At 45.2% G+C, this 11,369-nt stretch overlaps 1 protein-coding gene across 1 annotated transcript; it reads right to left on the bottom strand.

Annotated features, from left to right (window-relative positions):
* Positions 1 to 9,841: 9,841 nt before the first annotated feature.
* LOC101098462 (elongin-C-like) lies at positions 9,842 to 10,505 on the bottom strand. The gene is made up of 2 exons (XM_045058638.1): positions 10,238 to 10,505; positions 9,842 to 9,999 (listed from the first exon to the last, which is right to left on the bottom strand). Exons 1-2 carry the CDS (start codon positions 10,416 to 10,418, stop codon positions 9,842 to 9,844), a joined length of 339 nt encoding a protein of 112 aa, XP_044914573.1. The 5' UTR covers positions 10,419 to 10,505.
* Between the last annotated feature and the right edge of the window lie 864 nt (positions 10,506 to 11,369).

The raw sequence follows: 11,369 nt of genomic DNA, 5'->3' as shown, positions 1-11,369 counted from the left end.
AGACTTGACCTCTGGCTGCCCCACTCTGAAACCCATGGCTTGACTCAAATGACCCTCTCAGTGGCTTCCCAGTGTACTACATTAGGCTCTTTTGATTTTGGTCTATCCCAAAGATGATTATATGCCCAAACCATCAAATGGGTGAGAAAAAAAGCCAGTCTGTGATGGGATGCACACTCACCTATGATACTGGAAGGTCACCACCATGACCCACTGCGGAGGCTGTGTGGCTGTCCTGCAAAAGTCCTGGGAGAGCAGGTGGCAGAACTCTGGAAGATGATTGGCTAAGTTAAGCCACAGAGTGACGGTGGTTACTTCTAACTGAGGAAAAAGAAAGACATAGAAAGTTAGTAGGTGGGCGAGGAATTTCATTTGTGAAATCTGTATTCAATGACCTTTTTGGTTTTCTAAAATCCTTAAAATGAACTTTTCTAAGATAAATGACATATTTTTGTTCAATAGTGGGGAAAGTCCACACTTCCATAAGTACGCAAAAGGATTTTTTTTCTCCCTCTCTGAGGATTCACTGCTTATAATATCTCCAATTGCAATCTGGGAACATTAGTAATATTAAACTATTTTGCTTCATCACCTAGTGTTTTAAGTTTTACTTTTCACTTCTTTTTCAATATATTTTTTAAAGTTTATTAATTTATTTTAAGAGAGAGAGAGAGCAGAGGAGGGGCAGAAAGAGAGGGAGGGAGAGAGAATCCCAAGCAGGCTCTGCACCGTTGGCACAGAGCCCCACGTGGGGCTTGAACTCACAAACTATGAGATCATGACCTGAGCCGAAGTCGGATGCTTAAACAACCGAGCCACCCAGGTGCCCAAAGTTTTACCTTGCACTTCTTGAATGGGACCTGATTTATCCACCCTTCTGGATGTAATGTCTGTTAGAGGTTTGGGGCATATCTTTCGTAAACCTGTCCGGATTCCTCCAGTTTCCTTTTAGATCTTATCTTTTCCCAGGATCAAGGGTTATTGCATTCAACAGGTTTTTTTCTTTCTATGTATCAAACAGAAAATGCATGTTTAATTTTCCAAGATCTGCTTTTTGAGAGTATACTTCTTTGCTTTTTTGCATGAATAACCGGTTCAGAAATATTTAAGCCTTTCCTAAGAATATAAACTTTATAATTTTGCAGATGTTCACGTAGGTCCTTTATTGTTAACCACATTAATATTTGTCCGATGTCAACTATGTGCCAGGCACTGTTGTGTTTTGCATATATTAACTTATTTGATCTCCACAATAACCCCCTGGATGGGCACTGTCTTTATTTCCATTTCCCATGTGGGCAGGTCCAGGCACAGAGAGTTGCAATGACTTTCCTCCAGCCACACAGCCGATAATGCTGGGCCCATGCATCAAAAGTAGGCGTTCTGCCCCAGCTGCTCACACTCCTTGCATTCTGCTGTGATACCTCTCTGGCCGGATGTGCTCCATATTTAACCTGTTTCCCAGGCTCATACACATGTGGAAGCTGCATTAACTTCTAAAAGCCATTATTAGCACGCTATGCCAAGTCCAGTAAGCTGCACACAGATATGGTATCATTCCACTTATGTGAGGTCCCTGGCGTAGTCAAAGCCATGCAGGCAGAAATTAGAAGGCTGGTTCTTGCGTGGAGGGGAAGGGGGGGTGGGGAGAACAGGGAGTTGTTGTTTAATGGGTATGGAGTTTCAGGTTGCAGGATGTTCTGGAGACGGATGGTGGTGATGGCTGCGTTCAACAATGCGAATATACCTAATGCCACACACACGCTCACACACTTGCACGTGTGTGAGTCTGGAAAGGTAATTTATTGTGCTTTCTGAGGCTCCCCAAGACCCTTGCAATTAGGTTCAAATTTCTTGGCTTGGCATTTGACACCTGCCCCGTGGAAGGGGGCACTCTCTCTCTCTCGAACTTCCATTAGGAGTCCAGTGGGTGACAGCCGGGACTATGCTGGTTGGCAGGGAGGCTGTGACGTGGAAGCCTGATTCTGGGATCCCTCTTTTTTTATCTACACCATTGAGGCCTTCCATCACTGTACATTCCTGAGGGCTGTCTAAGGAACAAGCCCCCATTAGGGCCTTTCCCACCTTTACTCAAGCTTTTTTTGTCTGCCCAGATCCTCCCCAAACTACCTGTTGAAATCTGACCTTCTTCAGAACATTTTGTGTATCCGTCCCCAGTCCCTTCACCCAGGGGAGAACCCCTCTCAACCCCAGGTCTCTATATCCCTCCCTCGTGCTGCATATCAGCCTCACATTAAAGCTACTTGGCTTACTTTCCACCTCTTGTCTTAAACTCTGGAGACTAGGTTGGCGAAACGTTGTATTTCCTGTGTAGTTTCAAAGAGTTTAGCCACATCCCTTGCACAAATCAGGTGCTCTAAAAACTCATATACTCTTCTAAGGTAAAAAAGTCAGTATTTTTTTGGTCAGTAAAGTCACCCACAGTTATTTAGCTCAATTTATAACATTGTGGGCTGAACTATAATCTAAGGCAGCCATTTAGGTGTTAGTGTTATCCAGTGGGGGTAGAACACTGAACCAATAACTCCTTCCTGTATTGGTTGACATGAGGAGACCTTCCATGGGCTGGTCCCAGAGGAACAAGATCCTCGGTCCAAAGGGGGTGTGCAAAGGTGGCGGGGAAGGGCCAGTTTATGGGATCATGGTTCTTGATGGGAAGCAGGAAGAGGCAACTAGTTCACAAAAATAAAAGTGAGCATGTGCTGGAAAAACGAATGCACAGAGGGAAGGGGACAGAGAGAAAGATATAAGAGTTTCAAAGACCGTTTCCCTTAATTAAAAAATTTTCTTTGATTCAGCATGCCAAACCAAAGCGTCAAAATTGGATTTCAGAGGTTTTCTGCAAAAGGATTCCCATCACACTTTCTATGTATTTGTGGAAGTATAAACTGTCTCATCTGAACGGTTCAGTGATTGTCGCTTCTGTGTCATTGTTATTAAAATGAGACTCCCATATGAATAGCGTATCAACTTCGTATAGGCTACCATGGGTTATAAGCTCTTAAGAGGAAAATGTCTATCCAAGTGAAAAAATATTATTATTGCTACTTTATTACTTTCAAATTCAGCTGAATCTTTGTGTTGGGGCCATTGGGACATCTTAACATGCATTGCTTTGATCTCTTTATTATTTATTTCCATATCGGTGTGTGTGTTTTTCCTGGGGAATCTCTAGTTTCTGGCTCAGGGGTTCTTTGGCAGTGCAGATGCTGGGTCAGAGAGCGGGGCTCTGGGATTTGCCATTTCAGTTCGACATGTAGACTTACCTTTGAAGGCTCAAAAACTATCCGAAGGGGGGTTGGGGAAGAAAAGAGTTCTTTTTTTTTCTTCCTACCTTCGAGTCCAATTACCTAATAAAGATTCATCATTCGTTTTGTCCGAGGAGCTCTGTGACCTAATTTTGCTCCTTGCCTCGTTTCAGATATCACAATCCATTTTTATGCATTCAGCTTTCCTAATGAAATCCACATGTCTTAAATCAATAAAGCCATTGTTCAGCTGCCTCCCCTTTTTCTCTAGTGCTTTTTGCCTGGTCTGTTTTGTTTGCATACTTGTTTGTAGGAAATATGGCTCTTTATCTAGAATTCCCCCCTCTTTGGGGGGGTCTTTTTCTTATCTTTCCTTTTAATGATTACCAGTTCATTCATGTGCAGCTATTAAATGTACAGTTCTTTCTTTATTGGGCTACTCCAAAAGAAATTTTGTTTATATAGGTTTTCTTTCTCATTAATTGTTTGTTTTAGATAGGTTAAGAAATTAACAGTGAGAAACTCAATGTCTTTGTATACATGGAAGATGTATAAGACCCCTGTGTGAACTTCAGAAATTCAACTTTTATTGCCTGCCAGGGTTCTCTCTTTTCCCTGGAATCCCAAGTCTTGAATTCCATTCAAGAGCCACGCATTATTGAATATGTAGATCTTTTTACATTCTTGAAGCCCCCAGATCATGTCAAGACCCTCTTTTGTGGCTTTCTGCTCCCCCAAACTGTAAACCCATGGAAGTTGCTTGACGGCTACTTTGTAAGAAACATTTTATCTGAAATCCAGGACATCAAAATAGAACCCTACCCACAAGCACCAGAGTTGGTACCAAATGGTATTTTCTTCTGGAGTAGCTCTCTCCAAGTCTTCTCATAAATTCTAAATATTCTCCATCCCATCAGTGACTTTCATCAGAGTCAGGCAAGGGCTAGCCCAGAAGCATCTCCTGTGATTCCCCCAGAAATGTTTCCTTTTTTTTTTTTTTTTAAATAGCTCCAAGTTATCATGGCAGAAACTATGGGCCGTATTAGCAAATAAGCACTTGAATGTAGAAGGTGATGATGGTGATGATGATGATGGTGATGATGGAGGACCAGGTCCCACATGGTTAAAACATTAATATTGGGCTATTTTACTTACCAGATTATCTTTTTTTTTTAATTTTTTTCATGTTTTATTTATTATTATTTGAAAAAAAAATTTTTAAACATTTTATTTGTTTTTGAGATAGGGAGAGACAGCGCATGAACAGGGGAGGGTCAGAGAGAGGGAGACACAGAATCGGAAACAGGCTCCAGGCTCCGAGCTGTCAGCACAGAGCCCGACGTGGGGCTCGAATCCACAGACCGCAAGATCATGACCTGAGCCGAAGTCGGCCGCTCAACCGACTGAGCCACCCAGGCACCCCTCATGTTTTATTTATTTTTGAGACAGAGAAAGACAGAGTGCAAGCCGGGGAGGGGCAGAGAGAGAGTGAGACACAGAATCCGAAGCAGGCTCCAGGCTCTGAGTGGTCAGCACAGAGCCCAATGTGGGGCTTGAACTCACAGACCGCGAGATCGTGACCTGAGCCAAAGTTGGACGCTCAGCTGACTGAGCAACCCAGGCGCCCCTACTAGATTATCTTGATTCAACCTTGCGAATGGAAGAGATAGAAGAAGGAATGAAGAGCACTTGGGTGGTTTAGTCAGTTAAGCATCTGACTTAGGCTCAGGTCATGATCACATGGTTCGTGGGTTCAAGCCCCACGTTGGGCTCTGACCTAACACCTCTGACCTAACAGTCAGGAGCCTGCTTTGGATTCTGTGTCTCCTTCTCTCTGTCTCTGCCCCTCCCCTGCTTCTACTCTTTTTCTCTCAAAAGTAAATGAACATTAAAAAAAAATTTTTCTTGGGGCGCCTGGGTGGCGCAGTCGGTTAAGCGTCCGACTCAGCCAGGTCACGATCTCGCGGTCCGTGAGTTCGAGCCCCGCGTCGGGCTCTGGGCTGATGATGGCTCAGAGCCTGGAGCCTGTTTCCGATTCTGTGTCTCCCTCTCTCTTTGCCCCTCCCCTGTTCATGCTCTGTCTCTCTCTGTCCCAAAAATAAATAAACGTTGAAAAAAAAATTTTTTTTCTTTTAAGAGGAGGAATGAATAAACGGTGGATCCCAATGTTCAGATCCTATTCTTTTTTCTTTCACGATCTTCCTTGGCCCTTTTGTGGGTTCCTGCTCATGTCTCTTTTCCTCATAGTAAACCTCTTGCCAGAGTCATGGTAACTCTTCCCCCGCCATTTTCCTTTTCTGCAGTTTTATTTAAATTGTATCCTAAGTGTGAAAAAATGTCTCCCCCCTCCCCACTCCCTGAAAAGCTCTACTGCTACTATTCTGGACTTGATGTGAGAAGGTGAACTTAGAATGAAATCCCCACATGTAGCATATATAGCTAGCTGGCCATTTTAAAAAACACAAAATAAACTTCAAACCCACCTACCACTGCCCTATTAACATGTTTCCTTGAGGGGACATAGTTGAAAGGCAAGGCAATGAACACAACTGTTCGGCTTTGTCCACCCAAGAAGTGCAATCAGCATCTAGGGCACCAGTTTCCTTCAAGGAAGACAGAGAAAGGGAGAATCCTGCTCTGCTCTGTCTGCTGTGGCCAAGGGTGGTTGCCAAATCCCTTTGTTGTCTTCTCCATCTGTCCCTGTAGAGTCTTCATTCTTCTGAAACGTTTCCTCTCCAATGTCTCGAATTACTTCTCAGACACTTCTGTGAACTCATTTTGCACACCAATTCGAGCCCGTTGGCCATGCAAACATTTCCTGTGGGCAGACGCCCTTTGGCTCATTAGAATTATTTTTCTTCTCAAGTTGGGGAGGTAAGAAGAGTAAAAAAGAGGCGGGTGGAAACTGAGCTTGGTTTCACTGGGGCTGACTGAATTTTAATTAAAAAAGGGAACACTGTATTTGGAAAGGGGGAAGAGTTCCCTGGGGTAGGGTCCCAGACATTGTGCCTCTGGCTGGTGACAGGATCCTGTGGCTGCTTTGTGGACTGGAATGAGGCTGGGAGAGCTCTCGCAAAGGCTCTGCTCCCCATCCCAGCCTGGGTTCAGGAGTGGTACCCAATACCAGCTGGAGGCCAAGATCCTCCCCTGCCCCCACCCCCGCCACTCCTTCTGCAGCACCCTCTTGTCTTTGCACAGGTGTTTTCTCTTGGCTCTATCATTAATTGACCCAGGGAGCACAAGGGGCTGCTCTTTGAACATTATCAATGGATTATCTTTGATCGTTATCAATGGATGCATTAAGGACTGAAGAAGTGACTGCACGTGACCTGCTGGTCATCCCTTTGTGGATGTTGTGATTTACCAGTTAGTTCTGCTGTGCTGGTGTTATGCCTGAGTTATAAGTGGGTTTGAGATGCGGTAAAAGAAAGCAGACTGTGTGTCAGTCAAGAATAGAAAAAAAAAAAAATCATTTCGATCACCAATTCCTGTTACTGTGTTGACCAAGATTTTACAGCTTTGTTCTGGCTCAGCATGAGGGAGGATGGTCTGTGATGGGCATGGAGAGAGAAGTGGCAGCAAGAAGTTTGGCCCTTTTGATCTTACTCCTTCTACTACCGGGGGAGGAAGTGACTGAGAGGAACAAGGACTTCTTTCCTGACTCTCAGATCTGGTCTAAACTTCTCACTCCTTGTTCTCTTTCCTGGGGCTCCTTTGGCGACACTCATGACACATCCAGTCTCCCCCCACAAGCTCAGTGGAAAAGATGAGTGAAGAGAGAACCAAAGATGTGACTCAAGAAAGAGAAAAAAGACACCCATCCAGCACATTCCACGGAGTTTAATGACCGCCATGCCCAGCCCCTCTGCCTATCAGCTGGGAGACTTGGAATGACTCCGAACCTCTTGGTGGCATGGTTTCCTCACCCAGTTTTCTAGAATGGGGACAATACAGTGTCGTGAGGATTAAATGAGATAACACATACAAAGCACTTGGAATATTTTCCTGGTGCATATTAAGTTCTCCGTAAGTGTCAGCTATTGTTAATAGATTATATGTGGTCTCTTTATTTTCCTCCTAAAAGCTCCACTCCCTCTCTGGTGGCTTAACCCCATGTATTGGTAATGGCTCCATTTTTGTCTTTACCCCGGGATCCTCCCCCTTGGGACTCTGAGCTTCTTTGGAAGACAGACTGTGTGGCATTTTGGGAAACAGAGGCATCCCAGAATCAGAGAATGATGAGTCCAGAAGGCGCCTTGGCAATCTTCCCAGCTTGGAATTCATAGCGTGGAGCCAGCGATGGGCAAGAGGAGGATTTTCAGTGTTCCTCAGTCGTTGTATAGATTGATAGAAACTTGGATAAAACCATGAAGAAGGTGGGTGATTTTACGGTCTTCCTGTTCCCTTTGATCCTGACTTCATCACCCCCTGTTCTTTCCCGGCACCCACCTCGGTGGATAGTCCTGGGTGGACCCAGGCCTTTTTCTGGGTTCGCTACACCTTCATTCCCTGGGGGGAAGCATCCTGGTTGGGTTTTAGGAGATTATCCGATTCTGGAGATTTCTACTGTTAAGAACGGCTGATGTATGTGAGCACGTGGGCAGTGTTTACATTTTAAAAAGGAAAGCTATTAATCAAGATTAGGGGAGCAGGAGGTACACTTTTTAGTCTGAAGGGCCTTTCATTTTCCACCAAGATTTCAGAAAATCAGGAGTTTGTCAACGGGTACCCCATTTTGTGAAATGTCGGCCTCCAATCACTGATTCAGAGCCAGCTTTCTCCCCTCAGCCCGTGCTGAGGATTCTCAAAAAGATACTCAGAGAAGAGGGTTCTATAGTGCCCTACATAGCTCTCCCTGACTGTTCGATAATTCTCACAGTCGGAATGTTTTCTCTTGTATCTACGCTAACTCCCGTCTGTGCTGTTTGATCCATTCAATTTCCTCCTGTCCTGCCCTCAGTGGAAACAGAGCACAGCCGGTGACAGTTCCCCACACACAAAGGATTCTGGCTTCGGAGGGTATTTGGTTAAAAGGCAACTCAGTAGAGCAGCCACCCCCAGCACAGATCTCGCAGACCCTCGCTCGGAGGGTTGGGCTCGGGTCTCACGCTGCGGGAAAAGCAGGGGCACCATCACGCACCCGTTTTATGTCACTGCCGTGTGTGTGACAAACCCCGTGTTTAACTTGGGCGAGCTTCAGAAGCTTCTCGTTGTACCGCATTCCAACTCCGAGCCTGCCACAGAAGGGCCGCATTTGAACCCTGTTCACGTTCTCCACAGCCTTGCAGATTTCCCGAACGTAACCAACAAAGTAGCCGCTGTGGAGGACGTGGAGAGTGTCACCATTGTCCAAACGTAGTATTCATCTGTTTATAAAAAGCGGAGCGTGTACAGATGGTGTTGACCCCCAAAACTATGGGGCCCAAACTCTGTGTATTCCTGTTTATGTTATTCCGTCCTTCGTGGAACGCAAAGCTTCCTTCGCCGGCTTGGTGAAGAAAGGGAGACGGGTTTAAGTACAGAACGGATTCAGAACTCCCACTTTAAAGTGACTGTGTGGGGCGCCTGGGTGGTGCAGTCGGTTAAGTGTCCGACTTCAGCCAGGTCACGATCTCTCGGTCCGTGAGTTCGAGCCCCGCGTCGGGCTCTGGGCTGATGGCTCGGAGCCTGGAGCCTGTTTCCGATTCTGTGTCTCCCTCTCTCTCTGCCCCTGCCCCGTTCATGCTCTGTCTCTCTCTGTCCCAAAAATAAATAAACGTTGAAAAAATAAATAAATAAAATAAAGTGACTGTAGTACAAGTCTGTGCCCAAACTTTCTTGCCCATACAACAAAAACATATTGCTGTATCTCTAACTCCACTACTTTGAAACAACAATAATTCCCCAGGTTTTTTACCTTACAAGTTTATCTTTGCCGTGTTATCTACTGCTTTTCGAGTGGGATTTAGGAATGGGGGTAAAATACCGAGTGTAACTCATAATGATAAAAGCTACTTTTTTTTTTTTTTTGTAATGTTTATTGTTTTCTGAGAGGGGGAGAGACAGAGCACGAGTTGGGGAGGGGCAGAGAGAGAGGGAGACACAGAATCCAAAGGAGGCTCCAGGCTCCGAGCTGTCGGTACAGAGCCTGACGCGGGGCTCGAGCTCACAAACCGCAAGATCATGACCTGAGCTGGAGTTGGACATTTAACCGACTGAGCCACCTGGGCGCCCCAAAACTAACATTTATCGGACGCGCGTACCAAGTATTTGATGCATATGAACTTTTTTAACCTTCTCAACGCGCTGCTCCGAAGTAGGCACTGCTGTAAATCCTCATTATGTAGATAAGGAAACGGAGCCACAAAAGAATTAGGAACTTGCCCTAGAGGTAGGATTTGAATCCAGATGGAGTGCTTCCCAAGCCCAGACCCTCAGCCACAGCACGACATGACCGTTAAGCCTAAAGCTGTGGCTTAGGAACATGGCCGTTTTCCTGAAGGTTCAGGTTGCATGATGGTGAGTAATTAAGCACATTATTTTTTACAATGATAAAATAGACATGAAGTCTTTTTTTAAATAATTTATTTTATTTAACAATCTAGAAAGTTCTCAGCCATCAGCAGTTCCAGTGCAATTTCAGGTGCAATTGGGAATTCAGGAATCTCCGTGAAGCTGTTAGTGTAGCGAAACTTATAGGTAAAGTACATGCATACTTTTGATAGCACATGTGAAGGGATCTCTCTAAAATTGACTTCATTAGGGGGAGCCTAGGTGGCTCAGTTGGTTAAGCGTCTGACTTTGGCTCAGGTCATGGTCTCACGGTTCGTGGGTTGAAGCCCCGCGTCGGGCTCTGTGCCGACAGCTCGGAGCCTGGAGCCTGCTTTGGATTCTGTGTCTCCCTCTCTCTCTGCCCCCTCCACCACTCGCGCTCTGTCTCTCTTTCAAAAATAAACAAGCATTAAAAAAATAATGAAAAAAAATAAAATGGACTTCATTAGTTTCGTTCTCAGCAAAGTGACCAGGGCCACTCGACATGGTTTTTATTGTTCCGGATATTAGTGCATATTCTCTTCTGACAACAAATTCATGACCATTCGAAGATATTGATATGACATCCATGGCAGGATCTTCACAGCCACCATAGGTTTTCTCTTCTCCATCCATCATGTTCTTATGAAATCCTACTTTACTTCTGCAGGAACTTTTGTGGTTTCCTGGAAAGGCGGGGACGCAGCCTATGGCCAGCTTCCATCAAAAGAGATATGAAGTCTTATGCAGACACACAACCTCAAAGAAATTTTTAGTGTGTAGCGAATTGTCTCAGGCTGCACCCTGGGTGTGAGGGTATGTGCTTCCTCTCCTCCATGTCTGGGGCACACGTTCAGTGAAAAGTTTAAGAGGTACTATGGTGTGCCTTATCTGTTCCTGGATTCGATTGTCCTGCACTGAAGCCATAGGTCAGAGGTCAGAGGCTGATAGTAGAATTTCTAGCCATTTTTCTTGGAGTGTTGCTCTGTCACCTTCCCTCTTTGCAATGTCAAGGATAGGTCCTGCTGACGTCCTCACCTGCGGGGCAAGAAAGGAGCCTTTCCTTAGACACTGGGACCAACATCCCAGAGGTAGAGATTGTGTCTTTTCAGATCTCGAAATGTGTCCGTGCCATACTTCCCTCCTTTCTGGGAATCAGGAGCACAGAGAAAGCAGGATCCTATCAGCTCCTCCTTCGTGGCACGTTTATAAGGACAAGACGACACGCAGCTGGAAGGATCTTTTCTGGATGGACTTTGAGTGCCACTGAGAGCTCTCCTCCATCCCCCACGGAAGGATCCGCCGAGCAGCAAGGTTACAAGTTCACTCTACTGATATCTTTGTTTTAGTCTCTTTCTCTCCATATTGGATGATGACAAACTAAACTCTAAGAAACACTGGGTTCATAAAATGCACCAGGATGACAAGTAGCATGCCAAACCAGAGTCTATCCGGGGATTTTCTCCTGGTACTGTTGGCATGACCTTTTTCTCTCTTTGCTCTTTCTTTCATTCTTTGTTTTTGTTTGGTCGTGTTTGAAACTACACTCTTTGAAATAACTGCAGATTCGCAGGCTGTTGTAAGACACAA

The sequence above is a fragment of the Felis catus genome, chromosome B2 (genome assembly GCF_018350175.1).
Source record: "Felis catus isolate Fca126 chromosome B2, F.catus_Fca126_mat1.0, whole genome shotgun sequence".
In the NCBI taxonomy this organism is placed as follows: Eukaryota; Metazoa; Chordata; class Mammalia; order Carnivora; family Felidae; genus Felis; species Felis catus.
This window is presented reverse-complemented; position numbering and strand designations above follow the sequence as displayed.

Coding starts and splice junctions, on each gene's coding strand:
- LOC101098462 (XM_045058638.1), bottom strand. CDS start 10,418: ATGATGGATGGAGAAGAGAAAACCTATGGTGGCTGTGAAGATCCTGCC. Junction 10,000..10,237: donor GAACGAAACTAATGAAGTCC/ATTTTATTTTTT, acceptor CTAATGAAGTCA/ATTTTAGAGAGATCCCTTCA.